Source organism: Calypte anna, chromosome 10 (genome assembly GCF_003957555.1).
Source record: "Calypte anna isolate BGI_N300 chromosome 10, bCalAnn1_v1.p, whole genome shotgun sequence".
NCBI classification, from domain to species: domain Eukaryota; kingdom Metazoa; phylum Chordata; class Aves; order Apodiformes; family Trochilidae; genus Calypte; species Calypte anna.
The window spans coordinates 10,908,388-10,932,751 of record NC_044256.1 but is presented as its reverse complement, the minus strand read 5'-3'; the positions used below and the strand labels follow the sequence as shown (position 1 = coordinate 10,932,751).

The following is a 24,364-nucleotide window of genomic DNA, read 5'->3' as shown; positions in this document are numbered from 1 at the left end:
AGTTTGGCTCTAGCGTATCTCCCTTTTTGTTTGGCCTTTTGAAGTTTTCAGCCTTTGGCCACACAAACATCTTGGCTCATTGCCTTCTTTGGGTTTTTCTCTCCTTCCTGCCTGGGTGTTCTTTGTCAATACAGCATCCCTGAGAAGTGCTCAGCACCCGATGTAACTGAGATGCAGGTGATCACTGCAGCAAAATTGTGTTTTCCATTTGCTACACTAGCTCAGCAACACCTCCAGTGGAACACACTGCAGCCTTTTCCTTGCTAGTTGTGTCATCAGTGCTCGTTCAGTTTTGTGGGCATAAATCTTTATGTTTGAATAAGTTTTCTAAGCACAAAATAGAAATCAAAATAAATAAACAAGTGCTGGGCCAAGTTACTTGTGTTTTTTCTTTAAAGAGTTTAAAACCTTACAACTCTTGGAAGATAGAAAATGTGCTTGCTTACACTTCACAAATTTTTAACATCTCTTGTTGTTATACAAGTAAATGTTTGGATAAAAGATTTGGTTTTGAGAGTTAATGACATGAAAAGTCAATTAATTTGGATCCTGTTCCCTTTTGAACACTCTACCAGTCGTAGATTTGAAGTGTATGGCATTTAGACAAGGCCAAACCAGGCCAATAATTCCAATAAAATATCTGGAACTTCTCTTGCATTTGATAACTTTTGCACTAGGCATGCAGGACAGTGCTACCCAACCTTCAGGTGGGGAAATTGCGTATTTCTAAAGAGAGATGACCCCATTCTTGCTCTGTAATAGGGTTGTTTTGTTTGAGAGAATCTTTAGTGTCTCAGATGAATAAATGTGTAGGTCCATACCAATGTCTCCTTAGCTTAACAGCTACTGATCATGTTGGCACAGCCCTCCCACTCCTACAGCAATCAGCTTTATTTCCTATGGTACCTATTTTCCAAGTGTTATGCATATATCTGTGCTTTGTCAAAGCTTATTTTCCAGCTTGTAGGGTAGCAGGAAGACTTTGTCTCAGACTTGGGGAAGAACTCGATGCCCATCAAGGTCCACTCGAGGCCAGTAGTGTTCCCAGAGATAGTTGGCTGGGTTGTTAGCAGGGCTTTGACTCACTAATGCAAGCTCAGACCAAATGCTTGTCTTGATTTTTGCTTTGAGCATCTTTTGGTATTTATTTTTTTTTTTAACATCAGTCTGTGCACTGAAATGCCATCAGAGGAGATGGTATGTAAATTGCCTCAGACTACTTGAAAAACAATGGTACTCCACTTCACAGCTTCTGTTACATGCCTTCTGGCTAAACAGGAGTGTGGATTCAGCCAAAATGGGGTTTCTGGCCCCAGAGAAATGTTACTTCTGTGCATCAAAGAGAGAATATTTGAAAATTATCCAAAATTGCAGGCAACTCAACTGATTCCTACTGAAAGTTGGAACAGATCTTACAGTAAAATGAAGGATTTCTCCCACTGCTTTTCAACACTTACCAGAAGCCCTGTCCTCTATGAATGAGCATGCAAACATTCATTACATGTAAGAATTGCTGTTGGGTCAAAATGAAACCAGATTTTGAGACCTTGACACCCAAGTTACCCTTTTTTGTTTGTTTGTTTGTCTCCTTTCTTCCACTTGCCTTAAGTCCCACGAAATAATTCCCAGGAATGTAGTGGCTAAAGAGAGCACAACTCCCTGGTATATGTCTCTAGTCATGTTAGTGAAAGTTTGCAAGACTGATCTTTAATTATGTCTTTTCCTGTACATTTTAATGTTTATCCTTACTGAGTCAGTTCTGTAGACATAACTTCTGTCCTACAGAGTGGTCAGCCTTTGAAACACTTTTTGCTCACATTGCATATCCTGAGTTTGTTTGTGAAGTGAAAGCATTAAGATCTTACACAAGTTTAACTCCAGGCTCATGCTTGCACATTCAGTCAGTGCTCATGCCTCCTGGGAAAGTGTGCATGCACAAACTGACACTTCTGCAGCAAATTGGCTGCTGGTCTGTGCAATTTCAGCATGGAATTGAACATGGATTTTTGCCAGACTTTTGGGAATCAACAAAGGAGTGTAAGAATCACAATGTGCAACACATTGCTGCTCCTGTATACATCTCATTTGATGCATTCTAATCTGCATTTTGAACTATTAAGAAGAATTTCGAACCCAAAGTTGGGGATACTGTAATTGACACTTAGTTCCATGAAACTGGAATTTAAATGTAAGTACAGGGCTTATGCTTGGCTGTCTGGTAAAAAAATTCCACTCAGGCTTTATGAAGTAACATGCCAAAAAAGAATGTTATACTCCAGTCTTGTGTATTCCCTATAATACAAGACATACTAAACTTACCATTATCTTGTTTCACTATTGATTTGCTGTTGATTTTTCAGAAATGCTTGCATCAGGCTGGCAGTTTAAAGCATTATATCTGTTCCATACATTGGTTGGTCTTTAGATCAAAGAGGAATTCCCCAATTTGAAAGCTATTGCAAGGCAACTGGAAGTGGCTGCTTAGTAGTCTGAGTAAATTTTTCCTGGTTAAAATTAGAGGACTTGGTGTTCTTAGCTGGCAGTACTCTGCAAGCTAAGCAGAAAAGCCAAAAAGTCATGGAGACATGGGTCCATGAGCTGGTTGAGGCATTCTGGCAAAACTCAGAAAAATAAGTATTTTTGAAGTTGTCCAAATGGTGACTTTTACCACAGAAGACAGTGGAGCCTTGTCAGAGTTAGAAATTTGCACTTTCTGCCTGCATGTGCAGTTGATTTACTGGGTAAAATCTCAGCCCTGGTAAAAGGAGAGAGGCTTTTTGCCCCCTCTTTACTACACCCAGGTTTTCAGATGATCTGTGCAATTCTAAGTGGCCCACTTCACCTTTCTGTAAAAAATCCGTAACAATTTTTTCAGCACATTTGTGACTCAGTGCAAAAGAAATTTAGTACACGTTTCACAAGTTGTCGGCTTACAAAATCTTTTTTAAAAAATTAACTACAGGATAAGGTAAAAAGAACTTTCCCTTCCTGTTGCTATGAGCAACCTTAAAAGTGAAAGCTAATTTGTATTAATTTTTTTTAGGAGAACTTGGATCTATCAAAGGAGTTCAGTGTTGTCTAACAGAATAACTAAATCGTTACGGGCACGTTTTGAAGTCCCAGCTCTGAATTTACTTACACTGAGTAAGGACCTCATTTGAAGTGGGAAAAGCATTTAAGATATCCCTGAAACAGAACAAAAGATAGCAGATGAAGTAAAAATTAATTGAGCCCATATACTTAAATATAACTTCTATTTTAAAATGCAGTTTGAAAAAGGAATCTTGGATCACACAAGCCATGTTTTATGCCAAACAACACAAACTAAGTGAAACACAGAGGTGTTTCACTCTCAATTTGCCCTTTTAAGGTCAGAAAAAAGGAAATTGTCACACACACTGTCTCTTGTATATACTATGAAGAGTTGTTATGAAGTGATTATTTTATTAAGGTTATACATAATTCCAAACAATATTTTAAACACTCCTTTTCTTAATCACTTATGAAATAACGACATGCTCTATGTGTCTGGAGAAAAATCTTACTATTAATGGGATACAGAGCCTGTAAAATTTTTTTACTAATTTGACATCCCATTGTTATGGTCTAATATTATAAGGATTCATTCCTGTATTTTATTGCTAAGACCCTTATTGTTCAATGAACTTTGGTTGGGCAAAGATAGTAGCTTGTGCTCAGCAGTTGCTCAGGGCTCAAATCATTAACAAATTCCTTTTGAGACTGAAGAGCAGTCTGTCCATTGAAAGTTTATAAAATGGGCTGTAATGAGCATCTGATAGGGAACCCCAATTGTCATGCAGATCACCAGAGAGACACCAGTGCGGGCAGGCTTTGCAGACGTGCTTCCAAAAACTGAACCCACAGCAGGAGGAAGGGAAAATCTTTGATGACCCTGTGAAGGCACCTCATAGCAGGGTGAAGGATTCAGTCTGCAATTTGGACTGATTTCTTACTGCATGAACTAACTCTTACACAGAAAGAGAATGCCCTGTTACACATTACAGAAGTCCTTTGTCTTAGCAGTCACAGTTTCATTCTCCCCCTCACTCTGTTTTTGCCTGAATGGCCCTTAAATTACAATATGTACCTCTCGGGAACAAGTTAGGAAAACGTCCCTTTTGGCGCTCCAAGGAGAGCAAAATTGTTTTGTTCTGTATATTTCTCCAGAATTTTGCATTTTCTTCTTCCATTCCACAGCATGAATTGATCAGTGTTCCAAATAAAACTTTTAGTTGAATTAATTTCCATTTACACTTGATATTTTTCTTTAGGGTACACTGAAAATAAGCTGCACAAATGCAAATTTCAGCCAGGCATTGAACGCTATGTAACTTAATTTCTAATAAAGCTCATTCTGTTCTCCAACAGACATTGATGAGTGTGAGACAGCTGGAATATGCATGAACGGGCGCTGTGTGAACACTGATGGCTCTTTCAGATGTGAATGCTTCCCTGGCCTTGCAGTGGGACTGGATGGACGAGTCTGTGTTGGTAAGACAAGCTGGAGTGTGGCAAGTCACAACCATTCATTAGTGAAATTATATGAATGCAGAATTGACCATTTCTTCATGGATTGGTGGGTGGTAGATATAGTGGATACTAATAGCTCTGGGATTTTTACTGCAATAGCCCATTTTGCTCTTCTTAATTTTCGTTTGCATTTAAAGAGAAAAAAATGTGTGGGCCAAATCACAAGGTCAGGAAGACTATGCAGGATAATGCTGTTGGAGGTGCTGTATGAGTTCTGAGTGAGAATTTGCCCCGGTTTTTTCAGTGTAAAATTCCTTATTTGTCACTAAGCTTAAAGACTTTCACCTCTTTTTAAAGTGTGACATATCAATTTTCCCACTTCTTTTGAGATACTGTTTTGTAAGTTTTGAGATATATTTTTTCCAGCTCTGGGATCCTGCTGCTGGGCCTGTCAAGCTTTGAGTAATGTCCCTGTCACATGGCAGAGCCTTTGTTCCTTTTTCCCATGGCTACTTGCTTGTTCAGCTTTAGGTATTAGTTGTTCCCCTAGTAGTTCAGTAGTGCCCAAAAAGTCATCAAATATGGCAACTAGGTTGTAAATCTGAATTTTTAGAAGCATGAGGTGAAGGATTTCCTGTCCTGAGGAGAGTGAGGCTATAGATGGGTGAAAAGCATAGGGAACTGGAGAAAGATGTTCTGTTATGGCAGCTATTTTTCTGTGTTTATGGCACCCAAGGTAGATTTAATACTTGTTGTAATTTATGTCAGTAGAGTTGGCTATGGCAGGATTCAGAAAGCTTTCTTTCCTCAGATACACACATGCGAAGCACGTGCTATGGTGGCTACAAGAGAGGGCAATGTGTGAGACCATTAACTGGTGCAGTTACAAAATCAGAATGCTGCTGTGCCAGCACTGACTACGCCTTTGGGGAGCCTTGTCAGCCCTGCCCAGCACAAAATTCAGGTACAACATATTTACTTTTGCATGTTCTAATTGAAAGTTTATGTTGATAAGCTGTTTTTAGAAGGGTTAAATACCAGTTTTTGTTAACATTGCACCTTAAATGCAACCTAATCATTCTTGTGGGCAGAACCAGCTTTTTGTAAAACACATCCTTTGAGAAGGCAGTGCTGACACAGTCCTTGCTGTCAAGCCGGTAAATGAGATCCTGGTTCCATGGAGGTTCCTGACTGCAGGGAGCTGGTTTGAAGCCCAGCATTGCTGAGTGATTCTTGTCACTCAGCAGATTCATTGTTGCATATAAACAACATATGCCATTCAATATGTAGTTCAAAAGCATTCACACTAACATAGTATCTGCTTTGTAGGCAAAAACAATTTTAAATTTATTTATTTATTAAATCCCAGTTTTAACTGATAGCTCTATGAAAACCATTGGAAGACAATACCAATTGGAATAAATTAAGCTGGTTGAGCTGATGTGAGCTTTCAGCAGGAACTTTGCAGCTCTTTGCAGAAGTTCCTGCCATTCTAAACTGAAAGTGTTGCTGATGCATGTCCAGAGCAGGTCTGCTTTCACATGTAGTGTCAGTGATTGATTCCAGCAGATATCCACATTAATCTGCTCCATGTGATAACATTGGGTGATGTGTTGCAATTGATTTTCCTTATAGAGAAGGTGGCCAAGTCCATAAATATTTTATTAACTTTACCATTGTGATTACTTGGGCTGCTACTGAGTGCAAATATATTGGAAAATTCTGCCCTATATGGCAACACTTACCTCTCTTCTAGCTGTCAGTTTGTTCTGATAGTTGTTCTGACCCCAAAAGAAGAACTTGAACCCAGCAGTAATTGAGGTGTTTGAGATACTTTGATACATATTTTACTTTTCTTTTTTTTTAAACATAAGAGATCCTTCATCTGCTATGAGCTCCTGAAGACACTTCTGCTTGAGATAAATATAGGCTAGATCCATAGGAAACTTTTCTTATTTCCTGGTCACTTTGAATGTGCACCTTGAGCAAGAGCTTGGGCATGTGAATTATGGATCATCTTCCTGTGAATATGTTATGGTTCATTTGTGTGGGAAGGCCAGTGTGAAGTTTGTCTCTTCCTAAATGCTTCAGTTCAGCATGTGAAATTTTTACTCATCCATCTTTGTAAACAGATGAAATGCTGAATCTGCTAAAATATTTCACAGATTCAGAAGGCTTTTAATGTTATTAGAGTCACTGAACAGCATTATTTCATTCGGATAATTATTTGGCATATTGTATATGATGATGCTGAAAGCACTGAGATAAGCAAAAAAGTATTCCAGTAAGTGTTTTAATATTTTTCCAGCTGAATATCAGGCTCTGTGCAGCAGTGGAACTGGCATGACTGCAGGAGGAAATGGTAAGATCACCTAATGTAATTGAAACTATAGCAGTTCTGGCTAAATGTATTACCTTGATAAAGTTGATTTATTTGGGATGATGGCAGGAAAGGATGGAACAAAGGCTTGTGTGCCCTCTCTGTTTTATGTCATGGAATGTCTGTGAGTGGTATTATAAAATAATGGCAATTTTATGAGAAGTCTTATTACCTACATGAATTAGAAAATCACACATTTGCACATTTCAACTGAAACAATCCTGAAGAATTGTGGAACACTGAGTTTCCTCACATATTTTCATCTGTCAAAAAGGACAGGCTGACAGATTTAGGATAGTTACAGAGAAGCATAAAATTATTACCATAAAAACTCTGTAGTCGTGGAACTGTGAAACAGCAAACTGTAGGTCAGCCAATGCTCACTAGTAAATTTCCTGGCACTAGAGAGGGAAGAGCATTCAGAAAGGAGGGATGTTCATGCTTTGGAGGATGATGCCATCTGGGAATACTATGAATCAGGAGACAGAGGGGGAAACTAGAACCTGTACATTTCTAAATGAAAGGCCCCAGTTTAATATCTTGGTTCTTGTCTACAGTTGCGAGTTGCTTGCAGCTTATGTGTGGGAGGGCTAGAGATGGTCTTAACTCAGTGTGAAAGGGATGCTTTTTCCTCTTAAGTGTGAATATTTAGGTGTGAATCAGAACTACATGTTTATAAATACAGAGCAGTCAATGCTTGTGATATTGAAAATATTTTTTCTGATTTTTAGAATTGACCCGCAGAATTCCTCAACAACTGACTGTTTTTCTTTGTTTGTTTGTTTCCTTTCTGTAGATATTAATGAGTGCTTACTGGATACTGATCTCTGTCCAAATGGAAGATGTGAGAATCTGCATGGAACATACAAATGTCTTTGTGACCCTGGATACGAAGTGGATTCAACTGGGAAAAACTGCATTGGTATTAATTGTCTCAGTTTTCATTTTGAAATTAAAGGCTTGGTTTTATCCTCTTTTGCCCTTTTTTTTTTTTTTTTTTTTTTTTTCTTTCTCCCCAGTGTTCCATCAGGTTCACTAGCTGCTCTTCTGATATTTCTGGATCTTTCTGCTGAATTCTTAATTTAATTTCAGTGTCTTGCAATGCTCATAAAATCCTCTACTGTGGGGCTGTAAGGGACCATTGCCATCAGTGACTCAAATCACTGGCAACCAGGCAATGAACATCCAGTTCAGTTAAGCTCACTGAACATGCACTCTGCAGTTCCTGTGTTTCTCAAAATAAAAAGAACTCAGATCCTGCAATTACATTGCACCATAAAGAGGCATCTAGGCTCACAACTGTGCTAGGTGCCTCCAAGAGAAGAGGATTTATGTGAAACTCCCTGTGTATCATAAAAATCCAAAATTTCTTCTGGTTTCTTGTTAAAAAATTATTTGTGAGCTCCTTATTACCAGTTGATGGTTTATAGCATGTTATCATTTTTGGTCCTTAATTGCATGTTTTTTGAGCATTGGTGATTACATTTCATCTTATTTCTTTAATTCACATTGTTCAGATTAATATAGTCTTGCATGACTCTCTGTATAGGTAATAACTACCAGCTTAGTGTTGTCCACAGTTTTTGATCTCATTCGTTTTTTATTTCTACATTGCAATGAATATCTTATTGTACCAGTCCCAAGACTGATCCCTGAAAAGCATTGCAAGTATTCTCTCTCCATTGTGATTTCTTCTTTTTTTTAACATAACACACTGTAATCTGTCCTTTGGCCAGCTCTGGGACCACCTTAAAGTTCTTAAATTCCTTCCTGCTATCTCCAGCATACATAATAATTTTATTTGGGTCCTGTACTCTCTGCTTAAACCTAAATAGCTTAAGTCATCTCTGTTATCCCAGTCTAAACTATCCACTGTTTTATTTTGTAAAAAATAAGAGTTGATCTATCTTTGATAAAAGTCATGCTGTAATTTTCCCATTTGCTTCTTTGGCTTTAATTATCCATGTCCCATTGCAGTGTCTGCCCATAGCTTATGGCATCCCTTCTCTTATCCCCATCCATCTGTGAGTTTTCCAGCTGTTCCCCAGCCCACCCTGTTGCAGCCCACATCCATGCTCCATCACAGCTGTTTCCCATTCTTCCACGATGTTCCACCTGGCCTTCTCTCAATTTTTCTGAACTCCTGTGAAGCTTCCCACATGGTCTGTTTTATTTTGCAGATCTCCCTGTTTTTTCTAGCACTTTGCTGTTCCCAGCTGCTGCACTGACCCTCTGAGTCTTCCCAACTTCTCTCAACACTTTCTGAGGCCTCTCTGACTTAGCCAATTGTTCCTGTCTTCTCTCAGGGTCTCTCCTGGTCTTCACCTGCCATTCACGGCCCATTGCTCTCTTCTTGCAACTTCTCTCTAATGACAGCAGTTCCTTCAAAGATTTCCTAAGGGCTCTAGAAATTTAGCACTAGAATTTCTGTGTAAATTTTTCACCTCTGAAGCAAGTGTAGTCTTACCTTGGCCTTGTTGACCATAAAATCCAAGACAGTTCAGAGCCAGCTTGGAAAAAATAGTGATTTAAAGACCAGGGTGACCAGCAAAGCTTTCCAAACCTCTCTTCATTTCTTTCACAACCGTGCAGGGAATCAGGGACTTTACAGACCTATTCCACAATATAGGCAAGATGAAAGTGTGGTTCTCAGCTTTATTTTGAACCATGGTGTCACTGGTGCATGTTATGAATATGTGTAGAAAGGAAGAGCGAGCTCTTTATAAAAGCAAATCAGCCTTCTAAAGAATAGAGCTCAGCGGAAAGTCAACAGAAATATATAGAGAAGGTTGGGTGGTTTTTTGAACTATTTTAGTGAAAAGTTTCATGAAGAAGGAAGGTGTGCAGTAAGTAGGATCTTTTGTGTTATTTTATTTGGAATGATTGTTTTCATTTGAAAGAATTCCAAGCCTGCTGTCTACTAAAAGAATCTAGAAATCTTATCAGTGTCTCTGAAAATCAGTGCAAGTCATGTCTGAGTTTTCTCTCTTTCTCTCTCTCTCTTTCCCTACCCTCTCTTCTTTGCTTCCCCTATAACAATATCTAATCTAGTTTCTCTATGTACACAAAATTAAATGTGGCTGCTCAGAGGAAAATTCTATCCTGGCTTCTATTCCAGAAATGTTTTCTTTCTTAACAAGTTCTTGATTTTCATTATAGACATTGATGAATGTGCACTGAACATGCTGCTTTGTGACAACGGGCAATGCAGAAATACCCCTGGAAGTTTCACCTGCACCTGTCCAAAAGGATTTGTATACACTCCTGACTTAAAGACATGTGAAGGTAATTAGTAACTCCATTTCATCCAAGTTTTATTCATTTGGATTGTTCTAACATTGTGCCAGAAATACTTTGAACCTTGGTGAGGATAATGGTGGGTATAACTAAAAAAACCAAAACATAAAGATATTTTATGAAGGGAGTTGGAGAATGAGGAGAGACAAAGCCAAAATGAAAGCATTAGGTAACACTGTGGAATTGCCTGTGCTAGGTCTGTACCAGCACCCTCCTTATCAACTACTACCAGTGGGCCCACACTGTGTCAAGGGTGAGAAAAACTTGAGAAGGACCCAAGTTTTACAAATCTATTATCTTATGTGGAGAACAGAGCTAGGTAGCTCCTAATTTAAACCCTTTTTGAGTGACAGACAAGGATGTGTATCAGATCTCTTAAAGAAAACAGTCCACCATAAAGCAGGGCAATAGCTGGATTACTCTGAAAAATACTGCTTCCAGGTACATTGTTTAAATATTCTAAGATGTTAGTCTGTCTTTAGGACACGTGCACCATTAGTCTATTGGGAAGTCTAATTCATAAAAGAAAAAAAATATCAGGAAAACTGGTGAGGAGGAAAGCTTCTTCCATTTTCCCTGGGATGAAAAAGGCCATATGTATTTTTGTTAATGCTTTCTGGCACTAATGGCAGTGTGTTTCTCTTCTAGATATTGATGAGTGTGAATCTAACCCCTGTGTTAATGGTGTGTGCAAAAACACACCAGGGTCTTTTGCTTGTGAGTGTTCTCCTGAAAGCACTTTGGATCCAACCAGAACCATCTGCATAGGTATTTATTCTTCTGAAGATTTTGTTTGCCAGTTAAAAGTGTTCAGTGATACACAAACATTTTACAATGAATTTGGAAAATATTTTAGAATAACTTTTGTAGAATAATTTAATGGAAAACATTACAGAAATGATGTTAAAGAAGTGATTGTTTTAACCACAACTGTGGGTTCATAAGACGTGACCAGCACTTGGGAGCATGGTGTGTTTCTGGAGAAAAGTTGAAAGAGGCAACATTTTTTTGTAATAAATACAGAAATGTTGGCTACTTCTTCAGGAATACAGTCATCCACTAAATTCCTCCTGCAAGAGGAGTGGAGATGTTAAGGTGTGCTCTCTGGAAACTGGTTTTCTATTTGAGATGGAGCATGAGTCAATTGTGTGCAGCACATAGCATCTTAAGACCAACCACAGACAATGGTGTGACTCAAATGCTCTGTGGATTCATAATTTCTTCCCTTAGCTGTTCTAGAAGGACAGTAATTTAGCTCTGTCTGATCCCTAACTATCTTCTGCCACTCTCTATATGGGAGGATCAGGTAGACAGACTGAGAGATCTAATAGATAAATGGAAGATCCAGAAAAGGGTTCATATCTACACTGTTCCTCTGCATGTGCCTCTATTCTGAGTCATAATAAGTACAGTTATTCAGATCCTGAATGGTGTTGAGATATTCCCTGTTAAGGTCAATTAGCATAAACTAGGATTTGCAAGGGTTCTGTGCTGGGATGATTTCAGGCTATAGTCCAGCACAGAGAAGGATAAATTAAGATCTCATGTAATAAGTTAATGAATTTAACCACAAAAAGGAATTATCCTGTGTTTGCAAATATATAATTATATACTGCTAAACAAGCAATGTAACAATAGACTTGTGGGTTTTTTTCCAAACAGAAACTGTTAAAGGTACCTGTTGGCAGAACATAGTGGATGGAAGATGTGAAATAAATATCAATGGAGCAACTCTCAAGTCCCAGTGCTGTTCCTCACTAGGAGCTGCCTGGGGAAGCCCATGTACACCATGTGAACGAGGTAACATTGCTTATTTTCCTCAGGAACCCAGTTTTTTTCCTAATTTGAGGTTGGTCCAGATTATTGTCATAGAAGTTTGGGCTCAGGATAGACAAAATAAGTGTTCAAATACTAAGCATTTGTTCCTTATTCAGCCTGAAAGAGAAGTGTTAAAATTCAGAGGTAGCATGTGGTTAGAGAATGCTCTAACATTGGATTTTATAGAAAACATTTACAGGTTTAAATTCTAACAGGAGGAGACCACACCTACAGACTGTAACTCGCAGCAATGCTTTTGCATGTTTTGTCACAATTAGTGATCTGGAGTTCCTGATAATGTAGCTGTAGATGCATGTTCCCCAGAGCACCCCAGATTGTTTGCAACAAATGGATCAGTGGTGTGGTAATGGAGGGAGGAGAGTGAGGAGCCCTTGTTATTAGAAACTGTAGATTAACTGAGGACTTAGAGAATCATACAGTGATCAAGAAATGGGGTGAGGTCTCTGCATATTTATAATTAAACTGAACTGTAGGATGAGCTGCTGAATGCAGAAATGTATGAGCATTGGTATTTCTATATGGTGAAAGCTGCTAGTTTGATCAGTTCTTCAGTTAAATTCATCCTGTATACCTTAGCAGACTTCATCCTAGTTTGTTTATGGTAAATTGGGCTGTAATGTGCTCTGGTCAAGTTAACTGAATTAATTGATTAGAATGAAGCAGAAATCATACAGCCAGTTTTGGGTTAACTAAGACAAGTAGAAAGCAAAAGAGGATAATGGCTGATACTCTATGTAGTTTAAATAGTTGCCCCATCTAATATCCTTATTATTTCAGAAAATACTGAGATACTGCCTAAGCACTCACTTCTCATAGCAGTAAATGCTAGATAATATTTCACAGGGTCAGTTTTGCACAACAAGTTGATGGTCAGTTTTGGATTGTTGCATTTTAAAAGTTCCCTTCTGTTTTTTTTACAGACCCAATATGTCAAAAGGGATACTCAAGAATAAGAGGAACATTGTGTGAAGGTATTTATTGTTGCCTGAACATAAATCACATAAATGTTTTGATTTAAGTGACTAATTTAGCACAGGGGAACATTCTGCCAAATTCTTACCTTGTGTAGTTCCATTGACTTCATTAGAGACATGGTAGGGATGAATTTGGTTTCAGTTTGTTTAACATTCCTACATACTCAGAGTTCATCTCAAAGTACACACTTGCGAATATAGCGTCTCACAGTATAAGGAGACAGTTCTCTCTCTTCAAATACTGCTAACTGAGTAACCTTCTTGGGAAAAGTATGCACCCTATATATGTTACAAAGTCAAGCCTTGCTGATACAGTGGTATGACAAGCCATTACTATGCTTTAGAGAAAGAATACTTAAAGACTATATTTCACATGAAAGATTTTTTTGTAAGGTTCTTACTTAACCTTGGCATTGTTCCATGCAACATTATTTCAAGTCAGGCATGTCAGTTTCATTGTCCTACTTAATAATGAAAAAAAAAAAAAAGGCATCGGGACACAGTTTAACTGTAATTGAAAATGTTGAAGATTTTTTTAAGTGTGTAGCTTTTTGCTTGGTATTAGAGGTCTCTACACAATTCTATGGGAATCAAAGGTCCCACCCTACTTCATCTTCATTTGAATTGATTTGAACCCCTGGCAAAGTACTGCATATTTCCTTAATATGCAGAAGCTCAGAGAGACTCAAACTGCTGTGGGTCATCCTGACTGACAATATCTGATATGACACTGCAGTTAAAATATTTTTTTTAAATTACTCCCATATGTAGCTTCCATAAAGAAACATTGTTTTTTCACTTAACAGAAAATAAAATAAAATAGAAAAGAGGAACACCCTCACACATATTCTTTGCTTTCCAAATGATGACTGAATGCCTTGGCACGTCTGTGCTGCAGACCCACCGTACGTAACTTATTTGACCTCAGCAGCACTTTCTGGAGTGTGTAAGTGAAAGACAAGGAAAAAAAAAAGTAAAAAATGTGGCCCCACCTATCTCTCTTCACAAGGAAACTCTAAGAACATTTTCAACACTGCTGAGATGGAAAGTTTATCCTTCCAAGATGTAGACATAACTGTTTTCAGCATCTCCTATACCACCACTTTGGATTACATCTATTACATGCTTTAATCTTTCTAATTTCAATCAACCCAGATAGCCCCAAATTTTTCAGAGCAGTTTCCCCTGCTTTTAACATACTGGAGCTGTATTTGGGTTTTAACCAATGTAAGCATTTTTCAAGACAGGAAAGGATCTCTAGGAAATATACTGGCAAGCGAGAGAGAGGACAAAGGATTAAGTTTAATTCCCAAAAGGTGATACTTGGTTCTCCCATATATAGCCTGTGTAAAATGAATAATGTCCCTTGTGCAAGGAAAGAAGCAGACTAAGTTGGCAGTGGTCCTCTAATTTACTGGTGAGCCCTGGAACTCTGAGCTGGAATTTTGCTCACAGGCTGTGAACTGTGTTTCAGTGATTTCTAGTAGTCCACTGGCTTTACTTCCTGCCATCCAGTCAATGTGGACCTTTTATAGGCAGAAGCGGCTGGTGTCCACCCCACCTTTACCCTGCAGTTTGAGAGCTACAGAGTCCTTTCACACCTGGAATTTTTTCTGGAGGCACAGTGACTCCAACCTTACTTATTGATTAAAGAATCATAGTATCATGGAACTGTCATGGTTGGAAAACAGCTCTAAGATCACCCCATCCAACTGTCAGCTTCCCACTTCCCCCTCAAAAAACCAAAACAAACACCAAACAAAAAACCTAACCAAACAAAAAAACACAAACAAATTTTTAAAATGCCCACTTCAGCATGTCCTGAAATGCATCTGCGTGGTGGTTAAATACCTTCAGAGATGGTGACTCTACCACCTCCCTGGGCAGAACCTTCCAACACCTAACTCCCAGTAAATAAATTCTTTCTACAGTCTAGTCTAAAACCTCCCCTGGTGAAACCTCAGACCATTTACTCCAGTCCTGTTGTTACTTACTTGAGAGAAATGGCCTGCACTTACCCCTGTACAAACTCCTTTCAGGTAGTTGCAGAGACCAGTAAGGTCTCAGCCTCTTTTTATCTGGACTAAACAATCCTAATTCCCTCAGACTCTCCTCATAAGATTTAATCTCTGCCTGAGAGTTTAGCTCCAGATCTTTTTTTATACAAGTAATTATTTTCTCATTTCTTATTCTTATCCTCTCCTGTCTTAAAAATTACCATGCTTCATCATGGGTCATATTTCATGCTTTAGGCTTTTTCCTAAAGGCAGTTTTAAGGCATATGCTTTTTACAAAGGATGTCTGAGAGAGGACCCCACACTTAGATTACTAAACATTTATTTATGCTCAGGCCAAGCTAACACATCTAATCAAATTAGCCTTACCCAAAAGTACTAAATTTGTCACTTAAATATAGGAATTTAATCTTTACTTAATGAAGTTAAACTCTGTGCAGTCATAAAGACTTTATTCTAATCTAAAGTTACTAATTTTACTATTTTTACTACTTAATCTAAAGTTACTAATTGCTGCCAAGGTCATAGGGCTAGTTTTCAAGTAGTGTTTTTGTTTCCAGACATGCAGAGGTGTGTCTGATAAGACAAAAACATTAAAAATAAAAAATACTAAAAAACATTAAAAAAACCCATAGCAGAACTTAGTCTTGTTGGAGTAATGGATAATCTCATTATGCCCTTTTATTGGCTGTCTTTTGCCCATTTGCTTAAAAAATCTGGCCCACACTGAGTATGAAAACTGATAATTTTTTTAATGTCCCTCCATATTTTTTTTTAATTCTTTAAAGTTAGATTTCAGTATATGTTGAAATGGCAAATAGCAACACTTAATGTTTTTAATCATCAGCAGTTTTTCTGTAATTAATTGATTCTGGCTGATTGCATAGGAAATCATAAATACTTGGTATTTTGTCAGGCCATGTAGGATGCTGTGGTTTCATCCTAAAGGCCAAACATTAGAATGTTCATAGTTTTTCTGATTTGTTCACGTTTAGCATGCTAGTGATTAATTTTATTTTGTTTGGAAATAGATGTAAATGAATGCGAGGTGTTCCCTGGAGTCTGTACAAATGGGCAGTGTGTCAATACCTTGGGATCCTTTGTTTGCCAGTGCCCCAGTGGAATGACTTTGGATGCTTCTGGTCGAACATGTCTTGGTAGGTATTAATTCCATTTACAAGTCTGCTAGGGTGGTGAGCAATGTTTGTGCTGCATGTTCTCTTTCAAGGAAGGAAAATTATTTCTGCCTACAAAATTTTCAAATGGAATCAATCAGGGTCATGAACTTAGTTCAGTGGGAATATGAACAGTTTCCAATGGTAGTAGCTAGCAATGGTGAGCAGCATTGATGTAATTCTCTACAGACCATCTGTACTTTTAGCACTCTTCATCAGCAGTACCACTGAAATCACCAAGGTTGGAAGATTTGGGGGGGGAACTGCTGTGGGCTGGGTGGGACTCAGGCATCTGAAGAGAACACCACACCCTTTAATGGAGGGTGCAGCAGACTATCCCAAGTTTTTTATGCTGTCCATCAAAAGCACCTTTGTCCCTTTATGACAGTAAATGCCTAAGATGTTTCTCAGAACAAGGCATAGCTTGTAGTAATTAAAAGGCCTTATATAGGTAATATAAACTGAAGTGCTTAAAATGCTCTTCTAATGAAACATTTGTTTCAACTGTTGAGCATCATTTTTCAGATTGATGCTTTAAATTTACTTCTGCGTTTAGCATTCCTATTTTGCTGTTAGAAATTATGCAGTGTGTTTGGGACACACCTGAGTCCACAAAACCATGTAGCAAACTGTCCTGTGAGGGGATTCCAGAAAAGGATTCCTCTGCAGTGAAGTAAACTCTCTCTTTCTTTCTCAACATATTGTTCAATTGCCTAACAGACATTCGCTTGGAGAGCTGCTACCTGCAGCATGAGGATGAGCAGTGCACTGCACAGATACCAGGCCGACACAGAATGGATGCTTGCTGCTGTTCAGTGGGGGCAGCCTGGGGCTATGAATGTGAGGAGTGCCCTCTGAAGGGATCACCTGAGTTTGATGCTCTTTGTCCTAGAGGACCTGGGTTCTCAACAAAGATAGAGATAACTGGGAAGCCTTTCTCTAAAGGTATGTGATCCGTTTTGTGGCTCATTGCCAGCAAATCCTGCTGGGTTTTACACTTCCTTTGGAAGATTTCTGTGGGTTTCAAAATTTCAGCAGTAGTCACTTCACTCACCTTAAGGCATATTTGAAAATCTAATTAGTTTTCGTGGAAATTAAAGCCAGAATACAACACGAGATAATTTAATCCGTATCACAGGCCATTATACCACATAATACTGCAGCCTAAATACTAAATTTGTGTCTTTACTAGAGCTGTGAAATTCTGGCTGACTTTGTCCTATCCTTCATCTAATGACACCTTTGACTGATGGAATAGGTTTAAAAGCCTGGCACCTCATAGCATAAGAACAGGAGCAAACTGAGCAGTCAGCTTTCAATGTACTGAAAGAGCAATCCTTCTTACCTGTGCAGGGTGCAATAACTTTAATTCTACTGTGGAACTAGCAAAGGAGGGTGAATAATTTGAGGAGTTTCTTGTGGATCTACTGAAGAAGTAGAGAAAAATGTTTACAGGATGATAGCTGAAATCAGCAGAATTTAATTTGCTGTAAACCAAGTCTTGTTATGACTGTTGCTAGTAAACTTCCAGCATTAAATGGGAATCACACAGTGACACCCTAGCATCATGTCTTGAAAGCTGTTTTTCCTGGCTTACCAGTGTGGTTATGCTGGACAATGTCAAAAGCTTAAATGGATGTGAATATGTGTTTATAAAGAAAGCCAGTTACCCAAAAAAAATATACATCCTAAAGTCTGAAAGAAGGGGATATGTGAATGACAATTGTTGTTGTTAGTTTCAGCCTTAGTTTTATAAACAGTTACTAAGCCACTAATTATCCATAAAGAAAAGTGACACGTGCTTTTATTTATGCTTGTTGTTTTCTGTGACTCATGGAAGTCATATTTTTTTCTTAGAAACCAGAAAACAAAATGGTTCTTTTGGAAGCACCCTTTATCCTTGTAGGTCTGATCCTCTGTCCATTTAAATCTTACATCTCTAATCTTTCAGAAATGCAGATCAGATCTTGCTGGACATGGGGAGAGTGATACCATTTTATGGCAGAAAGTGCTCTTGGCAGCTCCAGTGCCTTGTTGGTTAGGTGGAACCTGGTACCAGTTTATGTAGTGTGGGCTACAATTTTCCCAAAAAGAGGGGTCTTTATAATTTGGGAGGATGAGCTCTGATGTCAGCATCATTCTTTTATACATTGCTTTTGTATGAAGTGATAACATCATGTGTCTTACTGTTTCTTTTTTAGATATCAATGAATGTAAAATGGTCCCCAGTCTCTGTACTCATGGAAAATGCAGAAATACCATTGGCAGTTTTAAGTGTAGATGTGACAGTGGATTTGCCCTGGATTCTGAAGAGAGGAATTGCACAGGTAACTTGTGTGGATGTATCTCTTATAAGTCTGAGCTGAAAAGGAAAAACTAAACTCCTCTGAAAATGCTGTGAATCTGTGTTTTACAGATATTGATGAATGCCGCATCTCTCCTGATCTTTGTGGCCAAGGCATCTGTGTCAATACTCCTGGAGACTTTGAATGTGAATGCTTTGAAGGCTATGAAAGTGGATTTATGATGATGAAAAACTGCATGGGTATGTTTTTTATAGACCATAGTTGTGCAATAGTATGCTATGCATGTTGGGTTTTTTTTTCTTTCTTTCTTTTGGTTTTGTTTTTTTTACGATTTGCTTGTGCCTGGATTTAGGGCCTTCTCGTTGTTTTCAGTCATATTAAATCTCACTTTAATTTGATTTCCACCCCAAATGTGACTTCACTGCTTCTGCAACATGCCAGAACACAACTGAGCAAGCATCAAGATTACAGGATTTATCCCCACAAACCCCATTTAGCTAAGTGGGACACCATCCTGAACTTTGAAGCTAGAGTAGGTACAAAATTTACAAACCTTTGTTGCTTTTTTTTTTTTTTTTTTTTTTTAACTGCACTGTGGTGTAAGGGATGCCTTGCTGTAGGAAAGGCTCCAGAGCCTCTCTAGGCAGACAGTGCTGTGATGGGTAGCAGACTCAGGTGGGATGGGCTTCTCCTGTGTCAGTGCTGGTCCCTGGAGTGATGTGCCTTCCCTTCTCCCCACAGACATTGATGAGTGCCAGCGCAATCCTCTTCTCTGCCGGGGTGGCACCTGCATCAACACAGAGGGAAGCTTCCGGTGTGACTGTCCTCCAGGCCATCAGATATCACCAAATATCTCTGCATGTATAGGTGAGAGGTGCAGGCACAATCAATATTGTGCACATCTTTTTATACCACTCTTGTGCTGCACCCCCGTTTCTGATGCTTACATGTGTATAATTTTCATTCAGACCTGACCTGTGTGCTTCTTGTTGTTTTGGAACAGACATTAATGAATGTGAGCTCAGCACCAACCTGTGCCGCAACGGGCGTTGTGTCAACCTGATTGGAAAGTACCAGTGTGCCTGTAACCCTGGCTATCAGTCCACACCTGACAAGTTGTATTGTATTGGTAAGGACAAGATCTACATGGGCTCTCAAGTGAATGGGGAAGATAAAACCCAAATTATTGTTTCATTTTTAGTAGCTGTACAAAGACATTTTTTACAGTGAATCAAAAATCTAATACAGTCTGCCAAAAAGTATGCAAAAAACCCCAAAATATGACCATCCATACTTGCAAGGAATGAGTGAAATTTGGCAGTGGTATAGTTAACTGTGTAATAGCTTATTTTCTCTAGTAAATCAATCATGATGCATAAAATAGTGTACTATTTTATGTGGCTAAGATTCAAACTTTTATCATTAAAAGCAATACCTAGTTAAATCCCGAGTTCTATATGTTATTAAAAATTGACATTTCTGACAGGCCATGGAATAGAATCATGTGGTTCAATGGAACTTTTCCCAATTTGATCTGAAATTGTTTCAAATACAGGGCTTTTCCCTGTAGCTATTTCCTTAAAGCCACATCTTGTAAATGACATTTAGCTTAAATCTCATATTGTGCTCTCTTTTATATGCATACATTTTATTGTGCTGCAACACACTGGCTTTAATTCTGTCTAGTAGATAATTTTTCCCCTTGATCCTTACAAAAGTTTTGTTGCCTTCATTGTCGTCATATTCATATGACCTTCAAGGTCATCTAATTGTTATACATCAAAATAGAACTGAGAGATATTTGTACTTACTGTCAGATAATATAATTTCTTTCCCTCTCTGGTTTGCCTGATGTCCATTCCAAAACACTTCAATGTTCAAAGACTGTGAAAATATCAAGTTTGGATTCTGGATTGGTGCTGCTCTGGAAAGCAGACTTCAAGTGTAGCCTTGAAATATGCTTTAAAATAAAAGGTATTGTGGGTTTTAACTGTAATTTCTCTCCTTTTTAGATATTGATGAGTGCAGTATAATGAATGGTGGCTGTGAGAACTTCTGTACAAACTCAGAGGGCAGCTATGAATGTAGCTGTAAACAAGGCTTTGCACTCATGCCAGACCACAGGACATGCACTGGTAAGGGAGATTTGGGGAACTTTTCTGCTAGAATGTTTCAGTGGTTTAAAAACTGACTTTTTAAAGATTAAATCTATTGTAAAAAATATACTGCTTGAAAAAAAAAATCAGTGCATGGAAAATGAAGATCTTTTTCTGAAGTAAAAGATCTTTAAGTAAAAGATTTTCTAAAAATTTTTTTCTAAAGTAAACATTTCAGTATCAGAGCTGGACAATTGCTGTTAAGGGAATTGATTATTCATCATTCCAGAAAGTGTGTCTGTTGATTCTGAGTTGTAATTTTTTCAGTAGGAGGAAAATTTTTCCCCTTAAGGGTGAAATATTAGATCAAAATCCAAAATGTGTTGAAGTCAATGGAAAGAATAATCATAAACAAAAACCAAAATGCCCTGCATGTGTACTCTATGGTTAGACAGAATAGACAGAAATGCTAGAAAAGGAGTTCATTTCTGTGTTCTGTGGTTGTGTGGTATCTGCTCTTAAGCAAGCAAGCAAATTCCTATTTTTAATTCTTTGTTTAGTCAAATGCAAGTATGCTGCATTACTTCAAAACAGAACGACTTTCAGACAAACTGAAATCTGAATAGTATGAATCTTTCTTAGGAAATAGCTCCCTTGCAATCTAAACAGGGTTTGTGTGAAAATTTTCAGAGCTGTGTAATGGCTGTCTGTTCTCCTTTGGGAGTCTGAGAGTCATATTCCCAGTAAGTGTCAATGATTTCCACATAGGTTACTGGAAAGATAATTCAACCCTACCCATCTCTTCTTCCTACACAAGCACTGGCCCACTGAGACATGTGAATATTTGCCAGAGCTCCTTGAAGAGCATGAAAAATTTTACAGGGTTTATTCCTTGGAATAGAATTGCCTTTACAGTTGAACAAATGAAGAGTTTTCTATAAAGAATTAATAGAGAAATCTCACATTTAGAATATCTGAATATTTATACACCTCATTTATCACTGAGGCCACTTACTACCACTCCCAATAATAAAAGAAGCATAAAACATAGCTAAATGTAGTTTGCCCCCACATTGTAGCTTACACTGCTATAAAGATATAAAGTAGTCAGTCAGATTTCTTTCTTGTGCAAAGAAAGAAATCAACTAGAAAAAGTGCAAATTTGACCAATAAAATACTTAGATTAGAAATAGTTTGCTTTCGGTCAACTATATAGAAAAGGAAAGTTTGTACAAAAAACTTGCCCTAACCCTGTGTTTTGGAGCACTTTTTCTACGCAAAAATAAAGCCAGTTGATAAAAATTGTGTCTCAGCCAAAATCTAAACCCAAGCGACACAGTTAGAGAGACATGAGAGGGGAAGGGAGGAGAGAGGGAGCAAGCACAGTTCTCTGAATCATTTTTCCGTTTTCATCTTCTTGGTTTGACTGGGGACCAAATGACCTGAGTGTCTACTTGCACAGTCACAGGCATCTCAAGTCCCCTGGCTAGAAACAGCTCTGTCCTCTGCTCCTGCTTGCCCTTAGCCACTCACAGATATCTCTAAACTAAAAACCAGAGTGGATCTTTCAGAGAACCCTCCTGCTTATTAAACTAAAGCCCTTGTAAAAGAAAACTATTGTCTTTCCTTTGTTAACATTAAAAAGAGAGGAAGCAATTGCCCTATCTGTGTGCTGGGGATAAAGTCTCAGTGATTTTCTCCACATATTCACTTGACCATGAATGTGTCCACAGAAGTTAGTGGTTGGATCATAGCTGGGTGAGGAATAACAAACCATCCGATCCTAGTGAATTTTTGTGTATTTATATCCAATCTTGACTCTGGAAAACATTATATCATTCATAGGCCAGCCAGTAATAGCTCTTAGTTATTCATTTTCATACTCCCCTCTAAGAAAGATGTGAATTCAATAGCCAACACATGAAAAGGTTTAAGTAGCAGAAACACCAGACACCCTTGGGTGTCAAGTTGAACTCCACTTAAGAAAATATCAAAAGATGTGAGGAGTCACCTTTACCACCCTTTTAGTATCTAAAAATGCTGCCACCTTCCCTTGAATTTCTCATTAATTTATAGATACCTGGTGAATATTCAAATCCACATTCTAAAATTTTCCTCTGCCCAAACTGAGTCAAAAATAAGAAAAATTGTTCTGTGAGATTTTCTCCTCATTGAACTGAACATCTGGTTTTACTGTGTTAGATGTCTGTGCATAGTACCAGCTATAGTAACACTGTGACCTGAGAATGTCAAACACCTATTTTACATTTTCAGTTTGCTCTCTGGGTGAACATGTCTTTTATCTTTAACATCATACAAAGCTAGAAGCCATTATGGAATAAACTTCTTGATAATTGAGCTAGTAAGAATGCTGTTCAGTTCAGTAGTAGGTCAAGTTTGAATTGGTGAGGTTATGCATAAATAATCAGCTCATTTAGGAGAAACAATAGGTTCTTTGTCAGCTGATTTTTGCCCAACTGTGAAATCAGTACAGTGCAAGTTAGTAAATAAAGTTCTTTTATTTCTGTCATTATTATCCCCATTTTTAGAGCTTAATTTTACATGTTAATTCAAATTCCATTCCCAAATTAACATCTCCAGGCTAATGTCCATGCCAACATTATTTGCTTGTTAACATGAACAGGGACTGGTCAGTCTTCTCTCTTGCAGAACTTGTGTCTCCACACAAGCACTAGCTGCTAGAAGTACACTAGAATAATGAACATAATATTTTAAGTTAAAGTGAGTTCATTTTCTGCAGCTGCATAATTACTGCAATCCACAATAGACTGGTCTGATAATGAGTTACACCCTTTCTCTTGGAGGGAATTACTGAATCTTCTCCTTTTTGTGATGATTTTTTTCCCATGGAGTCACTAAGCAGAGTTTCTGATTTTTGCTTTTGCTGGTCTATGTTGGTGCTGACTCAGGGAGATTCTAGGGATTTTTATAAATTTACCTATTATACTCCCAGGGACTCTGGAAGATTCCAGACCTTAGCATGGCTACATGAATATAGTAAAGTACCTGCTTCTGCAGCTTGGCCTCAGTCAGTGGTGGCCAATTTCAACTACTGATAAAGCAACTCACATGCTAGAGGCTGTAACTGGCCTGGCCAGTTAGCTGCAATGCTAATAAGCCCCATGCAATCTCTTAGTGAAGTACATGTATATACTTTAATTATTCTCATTATGAGTTCATCTTTGTTTCTGTTTTTTCACCATTCTTGAGAACATATAGAAGTATTCTGCATGTACAATGACTTTTTTTTTTAGCTCTATCAAGTCTAATATTTTTGTGATGAATTTGGCTTCAGAGCTTCCATTGACTTCAGCAACAATGAATTGTATCAATTTTACGTGGCCAAGTGGTGAGACAAAGGTTCTGTATTTCTTTCTATCAATGACTTCTTTTACCTGCAGAGTTGGCTTCTGTTCCTATTGGAGTCAGAGGGAAGTGTTTGTCACTGACTTTAGCTAGAGATAAGGGTCTTACTCATCAGGACAGTTTGCAATGTACCATTCATTTATTTGCAAGGGTTTAATCTTCATCCTGTTTATCAAAGCATTAAAACGTTTTCTTGCCATTAATATGGGTGGTTGCTGTGTGTAAAGGTAGCAGGTTTTAATCCAATTTTTCTCTGCAGATATTGATGAGTGTGAAGACAATCCCAACATCTGTGATGGAGGCCAGTGTACAAACATCCCAGGAGAATACAGGTGTCTTTGCTATGATGGATTCATGGCATCTGAAGACATGAAGACTTGCATAGGTTAAGTACATTATTTTCC

The 24,364-nt window shown here is 38.2% G+C and overlaps 1 protein-coding gene across 1 annotated transcript in view; it reads left to right on the top strand.

Annotated features, from left to right (window-relative positions):
* FBN1 (fibrillin 1) overlaps positions 1-24,364 on the top strand; it is a 143,403-nt gene that overhangs the window by 74,538 nt on the left and 44,501 nt on the right. The window contains exons 16-31 of the mRNA XM_030456759.1: positions 4,390-4,512; positions 5,303-5,455; positions 6,800-6,853; positions 7,668-7,793; positions 10,031-10,156; positions 10,817-10,936; positions 11,831-11,968; positions 12,928-12,978; positions 16,028-16,153; positions 16,892-17,116; positions 18,373-18,498; positions 18,588-18,716; positions 19,219-19,344; positions 19,481-19,606; positions 20,490-20,612; positions 24,220-24,345. Coding sequence (XP_030312619.1) covers positions 4,390-4,512; positions 5,303-5,455; positions 6,800-6,853; positions 7,668-7,793; positions 10,031-10,156; positions 10,817-10,936; positions 11,831-11,968; positions 12,928-12,978; positions 16,028-16,153; positions 16,892-17,116; positions 18,373-18,498; positions 18,588-18,716; positions 19,219-19,344; positions 19,481-19,606; positions 20,490-20,612; positions 24,220-24,345 — 1,998 coding nt within the window. The remainder of the gene's footprint in view (positions 1-4,389; positions 4,513-5,302; positions 5,456-6,799; positions 6,854-7,667; positions 7,794-10,030; positions 10,157-10,816; positions 10,937-11,830; positions 11,969-12,927; positions 12,979-16,027; positions 16,154-16,891; positions 17,117-18,372; positions 18,499-18,587; positions 18,717-19,218; positions 19,345-19,480; positions 19,607-20,489; positions 20,613-24,219; positions 24,346-24,364) is intronic.